Source organism: Amblyomma maculatum, chromosome 9 (genome assembly GCF_055883805.1).
Source record: "Amblyomma maculatum isolate TAMU_Amacu chromosome 9, ASM5588380v1, whole genome shotgun sequence".
In the NCBI taxonomy this organism is placed as follows: domain Eukaryota; kingdom Metazoa; phylum Arthropoda; class Arachnida; order Ixodida; family Ixodidae; genus Amblyomma; species Amblyomma maculatum.
In genome coordinates, this window is record NC_139352.1 from 26,979,486 (window position 1) to 27,001,405 (window position 21,920).

Sequence of the window (21,920 nt, forward strand, 5' to 3'; positions counted from 1 at the left end):
TTTCCCTTACTAATTGGTCGCATCGATGTGTGTAGTCATGAGATCACGTGATATGTGCGAATTCGCAGGGGCTGAGCTCTGTGGCTGTAAGTCTGAACCATAACAACCTACAAATGCTAAAAGCGAAAAAAAAAACCACAAAGGCCCCATAGGACGGCAGTGAATAACCTACCGCCGCGGTGTTTTTTGAACGCGTTCGCATTTCATTCTGACAGGTATGATTTTTTTTTCTCTTTTTACTCCATCAAGGCTTCGCGATTATCTGAAAACAGTCTTCTTGTCAGTTCGGCGCGCTGATCTGTGCACAAAACAAGCTTCCATTTGTCCTCAGTGCCTCTTTAGCAGGTAACCTAATACAAGCTTGATCACTGACTGACCTCTCAGTTCACTTCTCGATTCTGCGCTCCCTCTGCTCATTGGACAAAACGCTAGACTCTCTGCACACTACTATAATCAACGTTGCTATGAACCTACCCCAGAGCAACAAAAAAAAATAGAGAGGTTCAACGCTACTGAATTGAATGTGGAGCGAAAGCGGCTGCGGAACCAGAGTACTCGGCTGCGAAGTTGTTTGCTGGCAGCTGCTTTTCGATGAAAGCGAAACGGAGAGGCGTCCGTGGTCTGTGCAATGTCAGTGCACGTTCAAGGTTGCCAGGTGGTCGCATTTACTCCGCTGTAGCCAGAATCAATTTTTATGCCCTGAGCCTGCGATGCCGGCAGGCGCTTGCCGGCTCTACTCGGTCAGTTCTCCACGGCAGCGCGCACATGCGCAGTGCAGTGCGGAAATTACCCTACACCGAATCTCAGCACCGACATATCCATCTTCTGGGATGATGATGCTGCTATCCTCCTCCTCCTCCTCCTCCTCCTCCTCCTCCTCTATGTAGCGAGCGCAGTGGTGAAACACGTGTGGAACGGCGCAGCTGGTTTCCATGGTTATGTCGCAGCCGCAGTATTTTGTGCCATGCACGGCGACTTTGCCTTCATGGCTTAGTGAAGCCCTTCAAAAATGAAACTGTCGATCCAGTGGACGCCACGTGGCGACAAAGGGCGTTAACAGGACTTTCAAGGCCAAAGAGCAGTTTTATTGAAAGAAACGGGAAAAAAAGTCCAGAATCGTTATAAAACACTTTCTGTCCGTAATCGAAAAGTTCACTAAGGCGGTCAAGGCGGTAGGCAAGCCAAAACTGCAAGGAACACTCAGCAAAATATACAAGCCACAGGATAAAACCAAAAACACACATTGTGTTCGTCAGCGTTTTTAACTCGCACACCCTTTGCCTTTTTCGCAACGAGTTATTCCTGCGATAACTTTCATTTGTCAAGAAATCAAACAAAATAATGCCTACATATGAGGTGTGAGCATTATTTCGCTAGTGTTTACGTTTTTTGCTATACGTCCTGCTGACATTTCACCCAGATGGTGTATGTGAATAAATTTCACGTCCTGACACAGGCGTCCGCGCAGATGATAAGCTTAGCTGGGTTCCGCGATTCGCAAAATAATTAGTGCGTGCGGCCAGCGGTTTCTGCAGAGCCAGCGCAGCCAGGACCCTGCGACGGTTACCTGACTCTCCGCACGATTGTAGTTTCCATTACAAAAATCGTCCGCGAAAACGCATTCGTGCTTCATGAACCTTCATGTGTAACGAGTGGCAAATCTTGCAAACCGCCATCGAACGTCTAGTACGAGTTGCTTCTTTAATTTATTAGTTATTTCCGGTCTTTCTCTCCGCTCGAGCTGTGAGCCACATGATCTTGGCACATCAGGTAGCCTGCCGTAACCTTTCTCCAGTTGATGTGCATGCTGGGTTTGATGTGGTACAGTTATTCACAGCTTCCAATGTCGTCCGACTCATTCACAACATGCTGTGTCTGGCAAAATATAGCATGGTCCTTTCAAAGCAGTTGTGGCTGCCTGAACACACACACCTGTTCTGCTATCCTTCTCGCACGCATCCGCTGCACATCAGTGTCAGAGATCAGTAGCTGCCTCCAGACCCTCCGTATAACATCATCAGTGTTGTCACGCATTCCCTGGAACACACTCGGCAGAGAACCACGGTGGGCGGGTTGTAACAGAGTGCGTTTCTTGTACTATGTTCTGCTTATATAAAATCTTTGCTGGTGCATGGCACAGTGATTCTCCAGCGTTGTATGCATTAATGCATTGTTCCTGCCCTACACAATACCACAACACATGTCCAAAATTCTTGGTGTCTTCTTTCCTATAAGTGAACCTGCGAACATTTCCAGGACCTACTTCCAATACCATATCCACTCCTCTCATCACCGCAGTCCTAGGAAGCTGGGCTGTTCAGATCGCATTTGATGACCAACGTCGCACTTAAGAGAACGAGCCAATGCAGCCGCACACATCGCGGGAGCCCTTGAGTGAGGGCCCAAACAGTCTTCGACAAATAATCTCTGTGCGTCAAAGTTTATAGCACCAACTGTCCGCAGTCAGCTCGGCAGCACCTTATGCGATTCACACTCCTTTATCACACACATCACACAGGATGACTGAGCAGGTGCATCAGCGAATGTCCGCACGTCACTAGGGGATGTCCAGGCTAAGCCGGTTGAGCAGCTTGACGGCCCACGTCTGGCTGTCGTTGTGCACGGCCCGGTATTTGCCGTCTCCGCACAGGCCAATCATGGCTTCGTGCAGCTGCTCGGGGGAGACGCTGTGCTCGCCCAGCGATATCTGCGTGAGGGAATAGGAAGAAGGTTAGCATTTCTGGCGTTAATTAGTAGAGATCTGTTAAAGTATAACGTTAAAGCTTGTTTTTGTAAGCAAGGTCTGAGCGTTTTGATTCTGTGAGGACACGAATAATACTGATGAATTTAGAAATTGAAAATGCGGCAGATCACGATATAGTCCCGTTGGTTCTGTAGCTGTAGTGTCGTGGCCCAGCTTATTCGCCTACAGATTTTGGCAATAAACATGTCGTCGCCTTTCCTATGTTTTGTCATCACACAATACTTCGTTGTTTATTGCACCTAAGCTCGAACAGCCGCTTTCGGCTGGGAACGATGTACTGCCCGTTCCAAAAGCAAATAGCCGCAACAACCTCGAGCTCGAGAGCATATCGTCCCGTGGTAGGGACAACGCCAGAAACAATCAACAGGATGTCGGGGAAACCAGTTCCTGGCCTTGCTGGTTTCCCTGGATCCTTGCCTTGCTTGCCTTGCGTAAACGAATGAACAATTAGGTAGCAATAATAGGAACAAACGCACTAGGCGGTCGTCGCGGAACAGGACGATGGTTGGGAAGTTACGAACTAGTTATGTCATCCATTTGAAAGATACTAACTATATTTAAAACCAAGACAGACCTGTAGTAGATCATTTTGTATAACTTCCACTGACCATTACCTGTTTCACTCGCTGCTATGAACTCTTGCAAAACTCCGCGAGTCAGTTTTGCTGTATATTAAAAATCCTTTCACCATGGCGGCGCGGCCCGTCGTTAGGCCAAAAGTTTTGTGCAGCGCAGAATATATCTATGCCAAGTCTGATGGCGTGTACGAACCTGACGAGGATCAGTCCTTCGCTATAGAAAACCGGAGTAGATGGGGCGGCAGAGAGAGTATGAATGGCACCTGCGGGGCACTGGTTTTGCATAAATTCGATAGCAACACTAGAGAGAGGCGTGCAGGAAATGAATGCGACCATAGTTGTCACATTAGATGTCTCCTTCACTGCACCCAATTTTTCCCCAAAACAAGATTTCCCCGCTTTGGTGAAGTGGTTTTCGTTGTGCAGGGAAGCTGCCTTCCCTATTTCCTCCGTACCGCCTTTGACGCAACTATTTCTTGTGATGCATTTCTTACTGTTCTGAAATTCATTCTTGTAATACTTTTTCATGTTATTCATTTTGTTTGCCTTTGATACACAGCGCAGTCCTATAATATACCGAAGAAGAAGGTCGGCAGTAAGAAACGCGCTTTTATCACTGGTAAAATTAGATAAACAATGGAACATTTTGTTCCAGCCCTGTAGTGAAGTTGTGACATCAAGACCGAAAAGTACTCCATGATCGCTCTCTGAATATTGCCATCTGGGAAATACTGACAAAAAAAAAAACAACTCAATGATCAACGCTAAAAAAGGTGTATAAGGTTACAAATCGCAAAAATCGTGAGTCTTGCTGATAGAAGCATTTTAATTATTTCTCTAGCTAACAACCTAAATGCCTTTGTTTGGAGATATTAACATCTAAGACCACAGAACGTGTTTACTCTGTCAAGGCAGGTCGCCAGCTGTTCCTCTTAAATGGTTTTGCTTTACTAGATCGAGAAAGTTTACTATTATCACCTAATATTTAAGCCTTTGTTACTTGTTGTAGCCATTTACTCGTACCGTGTGAACGTCCATGGCCTGCAGCTGCGCGGCAGTTCTCCAGGTGGCGGTACCGACGAGGGAGCCCGTGCGGGGATCCCTGCATCCACAGCAGTATAGGACTTTATCGTCGCTGTAGGAGAGGACCACGGCCCAGTGAGGCCAACGTCGCGGCCGACCCCAGCCTCGCAGCGCCGACGAGAGGCGCTCCAGAAGGCCCGCAGGAGCAGTTCCGAAGCACACGAGCACCTCACAGCTGCTGTATTCTTCGGGCGGTGTCACCCCTTTGCAGAGCGGCAAAGAGTCCAGCCGCCGCGACCGCTTGGATGACGGAGGCTCGCCGTTTGTGGGACACATAACGAAGAAATCTGCACGAAATAGTGCACACCCTACTGAAAAATCAAAAGTTCTACCAGCCAATAACCTAATAAATTTTCGTCTAATCGCATAGACTCTCATACAGTGCACATCATTATCATAAAATATTGTTCATAATTTATGATAATGTACAAGAAACTACGAGACCTTATAATAATATGCGACTTGTATGTTATTTGTATGTGAATTGAGTGAGGTTGTGTGAGAAAATGTGAGGTTATTGCCTCATATAAGTTTTTCACTAGGGCAGCATCAGGAAATCTCTTTTGCTTGATTCGTTTCTAACTGTCGCGAGGAGGTTTAGGATGGGCCGGGTTATTTGGGTGGAAATGGGAATGACATTTGCCCTGCAATGACCGCATAGACAGGATAAACAAAATTGTAGAGTCTGATAGGAGAATTCTCTAAGCAGAAAAGTGTTTCAAATCGGCTGGAGTAACTCGTAAGTAATAACCCAAACCCAGACGATCGCTTGAGCAGAAGATGAAGGCGGAAGAGATAAACCAGCCTTTCAACAGTAGCTGAGAGTGACGCTGACCTGCATATCACCTATCAAGGCTTAATTTCTTGCACAAGGAGGCGGCAGATGTTACAGACATGAACAAATATTTCAAAGCGTAGCAGTAGCTGTTATTTGATGTGATACGGTACAGATTATGTTGGAAGAAAAACGGTTGCCTTCTCGGATAACACGAATAAGAAAACAAAATGAACGACATTTTGACTCCGCCAGTCGGCGTGGTATCGTACCAAGGCGGCTAAATCAATTGTCAGTCCACATTTCAGAGCTTTGCGACTTAATTTCAGGATTACCAACCCGAATTATCTGAGGTGGACTTCAGTTTTAAACATGGTTGAGCTGAATTTCCGAATTTATTTTCGAATTATGCAAAATCATGCTTGTGGTCGGCCACACATGCAATGTTTTGCAGTTGGCGAAGTGAATTATTGAAATGTTTTTAACCTTAAGAGAGCATTGCGATAGTTGTCTGCTGGGATCTATTGCACACTGATGGCAGTTTATGGAAGACGACGATACAACGTACAGCAAGCGAAAGTGGCAGGAAAACCGCAGATATTATCAGCTGCGGCAATAGCAACGAGATTCCGTCCCCGTGACATATTAATCCGCTCCCCTCTGACAGTTTTGTCCTCCAGAACTCGGCAGAGACCTCGCACCAATGCGTAATTGAGTTTGACCGAGTTAAGCAGGTTTTCGCGCTAATATAGAAAGGCATCATACTTACAAGACGATTTCTGATCTTTGATTAATAGTACACATTTATGGTTTTTGTTATTGTTCCTGGATGTAATTTTGGGGGTTGTACTCGTTCCGCAACGATAAATATTGCGGAAAATTTTTATTAGCCACCATAATTTGTCTGCCCTAAAGGCCCCTTCAGGGACATCCCATAAAAGGGAAGGGGGGGAAACAGATGTGTTCGGCTCTCATTCATTGGCAATAAATAATCAAATAAACGAAGTCAAAATTGTACAGGCTTTGTAGCAATACAATAAAATGAATGGAAATGTAGAAGCATGGGCAAATTTGCCTGCATAGAGCACAAATGCCAAAACATGTGAAAATACATAAAAAAGGGGGAGCAGATCAGGCAGAGCACAAGCAGACCGCATTGCTAGGAGTGGGGACTGTGCATTCGAGGTAAATATTCTGTGACCGCCCCACCCTTCTATATCCGAACCCCTGACCCTGAACGTACCAACTAACAACGGACAATGTACATCAAGATATACATGACCTCAACATAAGCAAGCAGAAACTTTTTTTCAGCTGTACTTCACTGAACATTAGAAAGGCCATCCGTACCGGACGACATTATAAACTGCTTCCTTCACTGATAAATAAGCATAATAGTTCGCGAAAACTTTATTTATAATGTTCAGAGCAAGTCCGCATTAGGGTGATAAGCATTTAGGGATGAATAATAGGCTGATTTCTCTGTAGTGTTCTACCAGCAAGGTAGTACACTACCTTGCACACATCATCTTGCGCACTACCTTGCACACATCATCTTCAATAAACATGTGAGCTCATATTTGAAGAGAGAGAACTTTTTTGCGAGCAGCCAGCATTCTTTACCACGAGGCCTGTCAACAGCCACTAAGAACGATTCTTTTTTTCTCTGATGCTGGCCCAAGGTGGCCAAATACACCTAATTTTCCTGGACTTACAGAAAACCTTTGATCACGTGGCGCACCTTAATTTAATGAGGAGAAGCCTTAGGACCTCCTTAAACAATACCTAACTTGTAGTGTTGCTTGACTCTTATCTCCCTAATCTCCATAACTACGCCAATATACCAAAATCAAAGTGCGAAACATATTCGGTACTTTTCGGGATTCCTCAAAGCTCGCTCCGTGGGCCCCTTCTTTTTCTCATTTACCTGAACAAATCGGCCATCAGTTCTCACACCGCTTTCTTTTTTTTTTGTTGTTGTTGTTGCTTTGGAAATGAATGCATCATCTATCCCAACAGTGAGGAAAGTGAGGATTACGCAGCGCTAAATAACTACCCAATGATTATTACTAACTGATGCCACGTGAGGGAAATGACAGTAAATATCTCAAAATCTGCACAGATCAAAATGACGTCTAAAATAATTCATCTCCCTGGGTATACGATGTCAATGACAGCCAAATCGCCAGAGTTGACCAGTTCAAACAGTTTAGCATAAGTAATGAATCCATATAAAGCTGGAATTTGCATGTTTAAAACATCATCTCTGCAGGATCATAACGACACTGGTTACTCAGGCATCGCTTGAAACACTGCAAGAGCGAAACCATATTAGTTGCCTACAAGTCGCTGGTACGTCTTGATGTCAATAGCAGATGCACATCAAGTACATCTATGTACTTGCAGATGCTGTTTTAGATTTACACACTAAAACACAAAATAATCGGCTAGAATGAGTTCCGGCAAAAAAAAAAAGCTTTATTTTGGTTACGACGCACGTGATCCGCAAAACACAGACCAAGTAGTCATGTCTTCACAGAATTGTGATAAGCAAGTCTCGATATCAGGTCTTTAAAACAGTCCGACCTTTGTACAGTATGGTCCATTGTTAAAGAGAACATTAGGCCGCATTGCTGCCGCGCTTTACAAAGCACTCCCGAGTGAGCCAGCGACAAACGATCGCACAAGGTGCATGTGCACTAAGCATAGCCGACTGCTCTTCTCGAGCATGTACTTGTGCTGTCTGTTCTTGCAGTGATCGGCAGCAGCCCTTTCCAAAGTGTTCAGGCCACGCGATCTCATCTTCCCTTCAAAGTGGACCGTACTGTACACTCTAATCACGGCGAAAGTAGCACCACCTCAGTATAATAGTCAACGTTGTTAACGAACAGATAAAACTAGATTTCTTCACTTACATGCAATGGCACACAGCACTATCTATGCGGATTAACCACAGCAAGGCGAATTGGGTACCCCAGTTTTGTACAAGCGCGTACAAGGCTTCCTTTTCACCGAGGACCATTGCTCAGTGGAAGAGACTGCCAAATCAGGTGGAGAACCTGTGAACATCTGAATATTTTTAGCAGCCATTGTTTCCTACTTGTGATTACTGTGCATTCTTTCCTACTTTTTCGAAATGGCCACTTTGCTAATAGGGAGTGATTCGTCATCGCGAAATTTCGTTTATGCTTTCTATTTTTATTTTTTACAGCCATAATACGGCAATGATAATTAAAAATATAACTTTATTGCATTTTACCCTTTCCTGCCTTGGAAAGAGAACTGTTGCCGAAAGTATTGAATAAATGAAAAGTAATAAAGAGGTTAAAATTAACCCACTATTTTCATCACTCCTTGAAATTGCAATATCATCTTATTACTGCTTAATATATTTAATTAGAGTATTCAACATATTGCATTCAGTTAGCTTCTTTTTGGTGTTATGAGAGCTGATTTAGCCAACACAATTCTTCCACTCAAAATGAGTAAAAAGCAACCAACTAAAATTGCCGTTTTCCCGCAATACGTAGAAAGTCAAGATCCAAAGATGATTTTTTTCTTTTCTTTGCATACATCATCTATCCTAGTTTAGGCATTTTATTCGTCATTTCTTAGTGGGTAGCAGGATACATTTTAATGAAGAATGAGAGACGCCGACCAGTAAAAAAAAGACAACAGATCTCTATTTTTCGCTTCAGCTCCCAGAACGAAGGCTATCTTCGTTATCTGAACAAGGACCCAAAGATGTCTGTTTCAATCCCTCTGTGAAGATATCCATTTCGGGTACGAAAACACGCGTTAAGTCAGCCAGAGGCCTAGGTATGTTCAAGATATGACGGACCGCGCTTCTGGTATTCGAGCTTTTCTCACGCTTTCCATAAGGAACATATGGTAGTTTCCAGACGCAAGTGCGTCCACGTGATGTGCTACCGTATGCATGAGGTACTTTCTAATATTTATCTGGTATCAAGTTACAAATGTTTTATCGCCTATGCGAGCTTATTATTAATAAAGCCAGGACTATTCACGTAACCTCAGTGACATTGGCACGATCAGCATGAGCTCCTTTCACAAAGTGCAACACGTGCAAGCTTACTATAACCAACAACATGCACGGCTGCGAAAGACAGAAACGATAAGATAGCACCATCAAATTACAAAACAAATACCACACTTCAAACGCAATCGCACATCTTCAGCACGTCGATTCGGCTTTTGTCTCATGGCGAAGGAAAGTTGCTCAAACAGCGTCTCGCCTCTGGCAGATCTAATCGCGAAATCCTCAGCATACTCTCTTTCGACTTTGTTTTCCGAGAGTCCGTTCTTTCGAACGTTGTTATCTTGTGAATGCTTGCTAACTTTCGACAACAAAAATGTACAGCTATGTTCCTGAAGAGAGTGGTGGGTTCGGATTTGCTCGAATATACCCCCACCGCCCATATGAAAGCGATACGCAGATGATAATCCGCATCACAGATGATAAGAGCGTTGAACTCTATGCGTCAACCGGGAACTTGGCGCACCTGACCTTCACTGTTCACCTCCGCGAATAGCCCTAGACATATTCAAGCTGCGCGAGAAGCCATTGCACATCCCTGAACTCATAGGAGCATCACAGAAGCTCATAAAATGAGATAAAAATTGTCAATGAGCGAAGGCTAGCATGAAAAATGGAAGCGGCTGAACACGTTGTCCCAATGAGAAGCCCCACAGACGGCGATTAAAAAGAGCGAGCTGCCTAGATCTCAGCAATGAACGTCCACCTGTAATACATGCGCTATAACGCGGGCGCTCTTTTATCCGCTCAAACAACTATATAGATACTACATTCATTATATGCAGCACTGCGAACAATGGTGACCTCCTCTTATAGTTATCATCGGGAATTAAACGTGCTTTTATGAGGCACAGGTGCCCGCCACTTGAATAGATATAGTTGGAAAAGGACATAAACGTACGCTGCGTACGTACAGAACATTTTAAGGTAGTTTTATAACAGCCCATGAACGCCAAGGGTAGGGTAAAAAGCAAGCAGTTTTCAGGGCGCTACGTGTGTGTCATGTCTGCATTTATAGTTCGACTGCAAACAAAAACGCAACTGAATTTAACTTCGTTTCGTGTCCTGTCCGCCAGTAAATGGATTGCATTTTCTTCTTATAGCTTACATCATCTTTCCAAGTATAAATTTTACAATGGCGCATCATAAGTATCCAACACCTGTATCCTAAGCACCGCCCTCTTCTCCATGCCACACCACGACAAAAATCCTGGCTTCGTCCGTACCCAAGTCCCCACCGATCCGCTTTTAGTTGGGGACAAAACATGAGGTACCCGCCTACTGCGCGATGTGAATTCAGAACGATTAGGGTTTAAAATTTTCAGCAGTGAAGGGCTGCGTGCACCACGCCATTACGCATGCGGGAGTTCTTTTTGGGACCTTACACCTCATAAACCCATAGGTGAGTACAGGTAAGATGCAACTGTTATATACTTTCCTCTTTAGCGATACCGGTAAGCTGCTAGACATAATCTGCGAGTGCTTGCCAAATGCGCTCCATCCCAATCTTATTCTTCTTGTTATTTCCTTTTCATGGTCCGGATCTGCGGTTACTACCTGTCCTAAGTAGACATATTCGCCTACTACTTCCAGTACTTCGCTACCTAATGTAAACTGCTGTTCCTTCCCGAGGCTGTTGAACATTACCTTAGTCTTCTGCATATTGATTTTCAAGCCTACCTTTCTACTTTTCCTGTCTAGGTCATCAATCATTATTTGTAGTTCATCTCCCGAGTTGCTTAGCAAGGCAATGTCATCAGCAAATCGCAGATTACTGAGGTATTCTCCATCAACCGTTATCCCTAACTGCTCCCATTCCAAGTCTCTGAATACTTCCTCTAAGCAAGCTGTGAATAGTACTGGGGAGATTGTGTCTCCTTGCCTAACACCTTTCTTTATGGGAATTTTGTTACTTTCTTTATGCAGAACTATGGTTGCTGTGCAGCCACTGTATATATCTTCCAGCACTTTCACGTACGACTCGTCTACCCCCTGATTTCGCAATGCCTGCATCACCGCCGAGGTTTCAACTGAGTCAAATGCTTTTTCGTAATCAATGAATGCTATGTATAAGGGCTGGTTGTATTCCGAGCATTTTTCTATCACCTGATTGATGGCATGGATATGATCGATAGTAGAGTACCGTTTCCGAAACCCTGCTTGATCCTTTGCTTGATTGAAGTCTAAGGTTGTCCTGATTCTATTACCGATTACCTTAGTAAATACCTTATACGTAACAGACATTAAGCTGATTGGTCTGTAATTTTTAAGCGTGGAGGCTAACCAAGAGAGTTCTACTTAAGTTGAGGACAACCCAGAGGGCTATGGAACGCAAAATGGTAGGGGTAACATTAAGAGATAGGAAGCGTGCAGAGTGGGTCAGAGAAATAACTCACGTTACCGACATTCTAGTGGAAATTAAGAAGAAGAAATGGACATGGGCAGGACATGTAGTGCGAAGAGAAGATAACCGATGGTCACTTAGGGTAACAAACTGGATTCCAAGGGAAGGAAAGCGTAGCAGGGGGCGGCAGAAAGTTAGGTGGGCGAATGAGATTAAGAAGCTCGCAGGGGTCAAGTGGATGCAGCTAGCACAGAACCGGGTTAAGTGGAGAAATATGGGAGAGGCCTTTGCCCTGCAGTGGGTATAGTCAGGCTGATGATGATGATGATAACCTCATAAACCAAGACCAAAGAAGGTATGGTATGGTATGGTATGGTATGGTATGGTATGGTATGGTATGGTATGGTATGGTATGGTATGGTATGGTATGGTATGGTATGGTATGGTATGTAGGTATGGTATGGAACGATATGGTATGGTGTGAAACGGTATGATATGGTTTGGTATGATATGATATGAATACATACAGGACTTACCATCTAAAATGACATCAGATATGTGGAGGGTGTCCGATACTTTCTACCATCCGTGGCTCTTTAATATTTCCTCACATCGCTCAGTGCACTGGCACCTTGCGTTTCGCCTCCATGCTCAGCAGTTGAGCACCCTGATCACTAATCAACGGCGGCGGGGCCCAAAATCACACATCATTTAATAGCTTGGTGGTGCTGACTCTTTGAGGAACCAGCACGTTTTGATCACGTTCTCAACTTCTTTTTTTTTTACTTTTCATTCTATCTTGTGGCCATTAAAGTTTATTGCGTATGCTTTCAAGCGCCGATTTTGCCTCCGCATTTTAATTCGTTTTCTTCGTGTAGAATCGTACTGTGCACGGTATTCTCGTATTTTTCTAATTGCGCTAGTATTTCGTCGTGTGCCGATACACGCGAACTCGGCGGATTTTATTTTCCTCTCCGCTGATTTGATCTGTTTAGATATTTTTCTGTAGGTTAGCTAAGAAAATGTCCTGGGCACTATAGTGGTGCTCGTCTTCCCTCTGTATTGGTCTCAAAAGTACTAACTTACCGTTACCTGCTTTCAGCTGCTTTGTCGCTGTGCAACATCGGACTACGCATGATGAAGAAGTAGCTTTCATTGCTCTTGAAGTGAGGAATTTAGTCCGCCAACGCGCAGCTATTTCGCCTTTGTGTGATGCCTAAAGCCTCTATGCTCGTGAATCAGCGACGCTCGTGTCTGTGTCGGCGGTATATGTGACGTCACGAGGCTACGTGTCAAAGGGGCACTGGCAAGAGATATATATACCAACTTGAGAAGCCCATAGAGGCGGGAATCGAAACGCACCAGTGCATTCAGATTGTGTCAGTGTCGACGGTTTCTGTGAAGTCAGGAGAGCGCATGTCATGGCAGGCTGGCCGAGCCGCCAATTCGGGCAGCACTTTGAGCTAGGAATCGAGCCCACAGGGACAGTTTCATTAGCATTGTGCCTGAGTCGATGGATTGTGCAACATCATGAGACCGCATGTCATGAACGAATGGGCAGGGCTGCTATCTTGGAAAATATTTAATTCGAACGCATTCCTTGGCTGACGAGTGGCATCATCAGAGCCCGTCATCTGAGTGCGTAGGCAGAACTCATTGCCCTGTCATCAGAGCGGGTCCGCACGAACTGTCATATATCTATTGCGTACATAATTAGGCAGACCTCATATTCCTGTCATCAGAATGGGTCCGCACGAATTGCCAAATATCTATTGCGTACGTAATTAGGCAGAACTCATCTTCCTGTCATCAGAGCGGGTCCGCATGAACTGTCAAATATCTATTGCGTATGTAATTAGGCAGAACTCATCTGTCATCAGAGCGGGTCTGCACGAACTGTCGAATATTGATCGCTTAATGTGAAAGTTCCAAATTTGGTATTTAATATAATTACAGTACGGCAAACTTGATGGTTACCTCTGAATTTGTATAGGTCATCCTCAAAATTTGGCCCTCTTGTACTGCCACAATTTGGCCTCATCAGAATTGAATCAAAAGTGATTTCTAACCTAATTTGAGTGTGACATATTCAGTGGCTATCGCCTATAGGCTGCCCCGAAGTTTAGCCCCTGGACTCTAGAATTCGACCTCATCAAAATTTGACCAAAACTGACGTCTAAGCTAATTCGAGTATGGCCAATTCACAGCTGACCTCCAAATCGGGATGGGACACTCCCAAAATTTGGCCTTCTAGGTCCCCGAAATTTTACTCGTCTGAATCTGGCATAGATTGGTGTTTACTTTATTTCAGTATGGACGACTCAGCGTTGACTTGAAGATTTATCTGGGCCACCCGCAAGATTTGGCATCTCTGGGCCCCAATTTAAGTCCGCCCGAAATTTCTCAATTTCCAATGGCGGCCTGTCCAGCGGAGCCCGGTATTCTTAGCACCCCCTGCTGCGTCACAGGTCTGACCGCCGCCGTGGTCAGTTGTTTCGCAGCCGCTGGTGACTGAGGGCCAAGGTTTTGTGGAGCTTATCATGAGATGTAGCGGCTAATTACTGCACCAGGGTGGCCAACTCCTATTCTGGTGATCCCTAACCAGAATAGGAACATCCCACTAGGAATATCCAATAGGAATAGGAATATCCCACTGCTCCAAGGTTGCAGCAGTGGGATATCTAGTGGTAGGATATCTAGGGGATGTCTAGCTGGGGTTACCGCTGCTGGTATTCAATCCTCTGGCCTCAAAATTGTGCTGTGCACTTTCCGAGAAGATTTAAATGAATCGCCTGACGGACGCAATGCCTAAAACACCGAAAGGGAGGTTGGAGTAAATATGGGGACATATTCGAACATTCTGGGAGGACACTCGTTCGTACCGCAGACTGGTGCTGGCCACGTCCACCAAATCGGTTGGAGACACATGAATGGAGATCACACTATTTAACATAGCAGATTGGCGCTCGTGATTTTCATCAAATATAGGCATGTCGAAAGGGCAGAACCACCTGCGGAGAGCGCCGGTGTCATATTTAGCTAGCTGTGCGCTTTTCGCGGTGACTCGCCAGCCTCACTGCTAGCCATCGGCATCAGAATAATTTCATTTAATTATTTATTAGTATATTTCCCATCGCACGTGTTCCGAACATGAATTTGTGTGAAGCCTCATGAATCCCACTCGCCAACATCCGCTCGAGAGTTCAACCAACTTGTTTTCCTGTGCACTCGAATAAAATTTGTATTTTTCTATTCTGTAGGCTTCTCGTTAATAGCTTTTGTTGAAGCAGTATGTTCCCTTAGCCGATCGTTTAGACCCTTCATAGCAAACACTTCCACAGCTGGGCCCACTGCACCGTTAAAGACCTTAGTTACAGGCCTCGTGCTCCAAACACGTTTTAGTTTTCACTATCGACTGGGAAGCGCGAAAAGGTTAATCAGCCTCCACGGGTCCACGAAGGCTAAATTTTATACCAAACTTATCTCCTATAACAATTTTAAATTATACGGCAAATAACAGTTTAAATTCAGTTTTGTTCTGGTATGCAAGACCACTTCTCGTAGCAATTAAATGTTAGGTAAATATAATACTACATGTTTTTTTCTTGCCACTGCTGTGAGCACCAGCACATGGAAACCAGTATTCTTTAGGAGTACAACTTGAAAGCCAAGCCACAGAGATTCCTGTCTCAAGCGCTCGTCGCTGTGGCGCCTGATGTTGTTTACTGAGATGACTACTGTTCTCGAGCGCATGATGTCGGACGCGAGTTCCTCGCGGAATATTTCGATGAAGCAACCCAAGCGCGGCGCCCGATAAACCTCGCGCGCTGTCTGCAGGCGAGCCGTGGTCACACGAGACCAGAAACGTGCAAAGGAGCGATAAAAGCGAGAGGGGGCATCGGAGGCCGAAGCTTGCTCTCGGAAAACAGCGCACAATTGGTTGAGTTGTTTCCAACACATACCACGACTGTCACCTAAAAAAACACGTACGTGCCTATCGCGTCAAAAAAGGGTGACAAAATCTGCACTGTCGTTAAAATAGAAAGTGCTTAATGGGAGGCAACAATGCGCGTCACAGTTTTCCCGTTGACGCCATTCGTGTGGTCATGAGCCACTCGAGGGATATGTGACACCGCGCTGGCTGCAAGAAAACGCTGTAGACAGAAAAAAGGCACGTCAACAGCCAATAGAACGAAACGGGTCCAAGTGGCCCTTATTGCTACCAGGTAGATAGCGAACAACGCCAGCTCTCCCGAATTCGTATGGTAGGTGATAGGAATATATTCAACAGATTGCAGTCGCCTGAGGGTGGTGCTATGTTTCTCAAAAGGATTTTTTGCACGTGTTAGTGCAAGGGGTGTCAATGCTTGATGTAATGACATAGGCTGATACGAAAACGAAGCAAGGCGATAACAGACACCTCCACACTGTACTAAAAACACTTTTCACCTTATACTGGCGCCATCTTGCTTCCCTATCTACACATGCAGTAGAACATGTTTGAGCCAAGGTATGAAAGGTGAAAAGTAAATACACTCTATCCAACATAGCTAATATTCTCGCACGCCATTCTTCCCGCCATGCCGGAGTACACAGTCAACTCGAGGATTAAGATCATTCACCACATATACGAGCGCACTCTACATCTTTCATTTCAACAAGAGGTCGAACAAGCAGATATTTCTGCTGCAGTCACCCACTGGTTTGGTGTGGTTTAATAGGTTTGTAGCGTTTACTGTCCCAGAGCGACTGAGGCTATGAGGAAAGACTAGGCGGAGTCCTCAAGAAATTTCAGCCACCATGGGATTCTTTAATATCCACTCGCATAGCACAGCACACAAGTGCTAGCTTTTCTCCTCCATCGAAAACCGGCCGCCGCAGTCGGTTACAGCCATTACATCCAATGGAAACAGCTGAAACAATATGCAGGTTGTTCAGAGCTAGACTTTCCCGATTTTTTTAATGAGTAAAAGAGGTGAACAAAGAAGCCTTTTGCATAAACATGTTGTGCGGTGAGGCGGAGTGAGTGAGTGAGTGAGTGAGTGAGTGAGTGAGTGAGTGAGTGAGTGAGTGAGTGAGTGAGTGAGTGAGTGAGTGAGTGAGTGAGTGAGTGAGTGAGTGAGTGAGTGAGTGAGTGAGTGAGTGAGTGAGTGAGTGAGTGAGTGAGGGGTTTTTTATTATTGGTTACTGAACTGGCCTCATGTCAGGGATATCAATGGTCATGGTCCCCATTTCAGGGCACCGCTGGCTTCCGCAAGACTATTTGCTCTTCTGGCAGGAAGGATCCGGTCGTCTTGTTCTGATCTGTCCAGCAGTGCCTCCCATTGATCTCTTTTTGAATTTGTTATGTGAATTTGTATGTTGTGTGATGTACACTCCCATGTTATATGCACAAGATTCATGTTGAGGCGCACCGTGGGCGTACGCCCCTAAAAGCTGTGAGGTGTATCTTGTGTAATTTGTGTGAATTGACCTAAGTCCGAAGGCCAGCCTGTAGACAATGCAGACAGATGGCCTCATCATTCCTTATAATGTGCTATGTAGGAGTGATTAGATCATTCCTTTCTCCCTATAGAAATTTAATAACGTAGTGTAGTCGGGATCGAACGGTCTTAGATCCTCTAGGGATGTGATAGGAGTCCGGTAGTTTGCCTATCCTCGGGGCGCTGTACTGTCACGTAGATCCCCTGCAATCCCCTCGTGTCCTGGTATACAGGTTATCGTTCAGGCTTTGGCACAAAGCTTCGCAAAGCAATTAACGAATTCAGTTAATTTAGCTTTAGACGAAAATAAAGGCGGAGTATCTGTCACATTTTTCAGAAGCCACCTATACTTACAGTGAACGACCTACTATTGCAGATAGGTATTTCGTCGGTTCGAGCTCCTGTCACGAATTGGACTACAATTTGAAGTCGAGGGTTCGACGGAAAGAGTTCTGGTCAGGGCTGTATACGAATGAGATGAACAACGCCCGAATGCCAGGGAAATGAAGATACTGACATTTCGGCTCTCGAACGGGAGCCTTGTTTGTTCACCTCAACAAGGCTCCTGAGCGGAGGCCGAAACGTCAGCATCTTCATTTCCCTGGTATTTGGCGTTGTGCCACTCCTTCAGGGCCTCAAACTTTACTGACAGACGAATAGTAAATGAGCACATGAGAAGCAACAAGTATGAGATCACACCTTTGACTCGATCTCCACAAATAAAGATTGTGCCATGCCAAAATTTTGATATAATGTGGCGCCCCTACTTCTTTTTCAGAGTTTTTCATATTTATGCATTACTACGGAGGCAACAATGACGCCGAAACGTTGCCCACCGAACGAGGTGCACATTGCCAGTCACACATAGCGAAAACACGGCTCCGCGTGGCGGCACACGTGTGGAAGATCATTGCGCCCAAACAAATTACAAATTCACGCAAATGGCGTAGTATCAGTAGCACCGCTTCAAGGTTTTCGTATTCGTACGCTACACTGCACTTATTCGTGAATAGGCTGTGTGCAATGGCGCAAACCACATGCGTGGTTACGCAGAGCCGTGTTCCCGCTAAGTGAGATTGACACTGTACCTGCTATCATGTAAATATTGGTTGACATATCTGGCCTGCTTTCGTGGAATGAGAGGGACAAGAAAGGAGGGATGTTTGGCATATATACCTGGCTTTTCCTTGCCCTAGCTGCACAGTATGAAACACAATACGTTTAAAAAATATTGTCAAAGTTCCACCCACCACTACCGCTTGACATGATGTGTAGCACTTCCCCAGGAATATACATAACAGACAGTCACTTTGTTATTTACAATACACATTTTATGCACAGTTACTTCACTACTTTATACTATGTTGCAGTTTTGTTATATGTTCTATTTCCGTAGTGGAGTCCTACGGAAGCTTTCATTTTATACGCGTACCAGTTTAGTACACCGGCGTTTTCATGCCCATTCTCCAATCTGGGTACAAACTCCAAGGCCGGGTAATTAGCCCGTGCATACGTCCAACGCAGTCACCCGGTGGTATACAATTTTACATATGTGTTATATATTCTATTTCCGTAGTGGAGTCCTATGGAAGTTTTCACTTGATACGTGTACCCGTTTAGTACACGGGCGTTTTCGTACCCGTTCTCCAACCTGGGTCGCAGCCCGCGAGGCCGGCTAATTAGCCCGTGCATACGCCCGGCACAGTCGCGTAACGCCATAGCCACGGCGCCACCTCGAAGGGTACGGATTAGAAGTGCAATGTTCATTATAAATCTGCATAGTACTGCGTAAAAAAATTTAGAATCGGCCGTTGGTAGGGTTTTGGCAGGCGCTGTTAAAACATTAACGTGACCTCTCCTCCTTACATGGAATGAAATAAAAAAAAACATTATTTCCGAAAGAAAATGGCTGGTCCCCCCTGCCCCATATCGTGGCTCGCTCGCCGGTGGTGCCGCTTCAGGTGCTGGCGGGGAGGTCTTGTGTCTCGGCGGCTTCTTCCGCCAGTCGGATAATTAGCAGCTGGAGCTCAGAGTCCGAGCTGCGCAGCAAGGTCTCCCAGGCTTCCTTAAGCGCCCCTCTTAAGCATTCTCCCTCTTAACCAATATTAGTGGGCGCTCAAGGTTCGCCTTAGCGCCTTTAACGCCTCCTTTTTGTTCTGAGATATTTTCTGTATTGTTGTTCGTTTTTTTTTTTATTTTTCTTTAGGAAGGAAGGAGCAGTATATACCTCTCTTCTCAGTGGGCATCTGTACGTAAAATAAAGGGATAAAACTTTGAGGTACATTAGCCGTTGGTTCAAATATTTTTTGCAAACTATATCCTCCGACTTCACTACGAAAGAATGGCATCAATGAGAAGTGGAAATGGTATGACACCACACTGAGCGCTTCACAAAGAACCTTTACACAATTATTTTTCCGGCACAATTTCTCGGGTACGGCGACGGCTTTTAGGAACAACGAGCCCAGTACGCAAGGAGCCTTGTCAGCGCATACTAAAAGACCTCCGGTAGTTGAAATCAACCGGAGCCCTCCACTATGGCGTCCCTCATAGTTTTAGACACTTTCGGTTTTTATAGGCGAAACGTAATCTAGGAGGCACTTTAGGCCAATATAGTGCGATGACGCGAAAGCCTTTGTTTGAAACGCTCTGATTCCTGCTTTACTGCATCTACTTCTGTATGCTATTCAGTGCGGTGTTCGAGGAAGTGCCAAATGAAAGGCGCCTCACGGACACCTGAATCGGACGCCCGGTGGGGCCAGCTTCGTATATGCGTGAATCGCCAGGGGATGTCATCGGTCATCACCGCACGTGACGTCATGACCGGACGGGACGTCACACTGACGTCACGTCCTGTCATGGCCGGTGGTGTAACCAGGTGATGATGTCCCAATTTTGGGTATCCAGGGGAATCTCAGGGAGAAGTGGGACACTACACGCTGACGGACACTCGATTCTATAAATCATACCAACCTAATAAAAACAACATTTAATCAGTGTTGTAATTTGGAGACCCGCGCTACGCCCAATACGAAATTCCCTCCAGCTGGAGCCGAAACGGTCGTGAAGTACATTAGCCGACGAGTGCGAGGATATGTGTGCAAATGTAAAGTCGAGCAACTTGCATTTGAAAAAAAGGCCTGTGTTCCGTGCTTCACATTTTGCATATCACCTCAATGGCAGAAAGTATATTTAATGTCTAGTGAGTTTTGTGTCCTCAGCGGCTAAACAACATTGAAGCGTGGCTGTGCATTGCATTGAACATTGGAAGTGGTTGGTGCGTAAGGTCCTAGTGCGTTGAGGCAACGTACTTACCTCCAGTGCACACAGTGAAATACTCTTCACAGTCGCTGAGAATTTGTTTACAGAGAAACGTGCAAACAGTCCGCACAAGACTTCGCAATAAAACTCCAGGTGCAATCAAGAAACTTTTGCGTTAGGACAGACCATACATCAAGCCAGACTCACAAGCTCATTCTCGCCTTTGTGCATCTGTGGGCGAATGACGTAAGAGTAATAGACTTCTTTCGTGTGGTTATTTCGTTACTTTTCATGCGTTGTAATAGACGCCTGAAGCCAATTACGGTTTAGAAATAATGGCAATGATAATTGGTTACTCATTCTATGTAACGTGCAAAAGACGAGCCACAGCAGCGTCTGCCATCGAGTTGAGGTCGAAGTTGCATCTTTGGTTGCAGTGTATTTTATTTTAATTTAACAGGTTGCAAGTAATCGGTTAGTGAAAGAACATAAGCGGCCGTTTTTCGATGGAGGCGAAAAGTAAAACGCTTGTGGGCTGTGCGATGTCCGTGCGTGTTAATTAATCTCACGTGAAATTTCCGGAGCATCCACTACGGCGTCTCTCAAAGCTTGAGCCGATTTGGGACATTAAACCCCATAAACAAAATTGTAATTGCATTCCAACACTTTACACCCTATACAAAATAACCAATGCAAGAGAAAATTTCAAGGAAATTACTTTTTTTTTTGAATTAGTAGAGAATTATGCACATTGCGTTACGGAAAAGACTCATTTTAGGTTATATTGATGCCAAAATCGACTTCGCTATCTCATCTCATTCACTAATAGCATTCGAAATTGGCTGGCTTAATGGCAGAGGGAACGCTTCTAACCGCATTGCACTGATGTGATGGAATTTTGACGGTCGGCGTAGCTACAACTGCGCGGTATCAGGTGTTTGCAATGAGCAATGCTATTCCAATATAGCCACTAATATCTGTATGAACAAGAACAGCTGTTATTAAATCAGGACGTGTAACAAACGCGATGTGTAACAAACTTTCTGTGGGAACGCACGCTACATTTGCCGTAAACACCTGCCCGCACCTCGGCTCTGATAAAATGACTTAGGCCGGCTTCATATGCTGTGACTAAAAATATTCAGTGCGGTCCCTGATGATACAGTGCGACACTCCGTCAGGGCTTCCACATACAGAGCGCATCCAATGATTTCGATCGACGAAACACGCAGGTTTACGTGTTATTATATACCAGTCCTTACACCCACGTGGTAGTAACGCAACATGAAATACATTGTTGCTGTTGTTGTTCTTGTTGCTGTTGTTATAAATGTGCATGCTGTGCAACGTAACATTTAAATTATTTTGAATAAAATAAGCTGTTTTGAATAAAAATAAGTTCCTCCATGGCGGAACTTCCCGCGTGAACACACGTCATATGACGATACCGTGTCCTCCATTCACCATTCGCAGATACATCGATGCTGCGATATTCTTGCAACCGGACAGGCATGTCGGAGGCTGTCGACTGCTAGATCAATGCTCTCTCCTGTCGCTTCCAAATGAAAATAGCAA

At 45.0% G+C, this 21,920-nt stretch overlaps 1 protein-coding gene across 1 annotated transcript in view; it reads right to left on the reverse strand.

The window, feature by feature from the left end:
* Window positions 1-1,073: 1,073 nt before the first annotated feature.
* Window positions 1,074-21,920, reverse strand: part of LOC146178640 (uncharacterized) — a 32,434-nt gene continuing 11,587 nt past the window's right edge. The window contains exons 2-3 of the mRNA XM_084578437.1: window positions 4,366-4,712; window positions 1,074-2,707 (exon numbers count right to left, since the gene is read on the reverse strand). Of these exons, the coding sequence (XP_084434563.1) occupies window positions 2,558-2,707; window positions 4,366-4,701 (486 nt within the window). The 5' untranslated portion in view covers window positions 4,702-4,712 and the 3' untranslated portion in view covers window positions 1,074-2,557. The remainder of the gene's footprint in view (window positions 2,708-4,365; window positions 4,713-21,920) is intronic.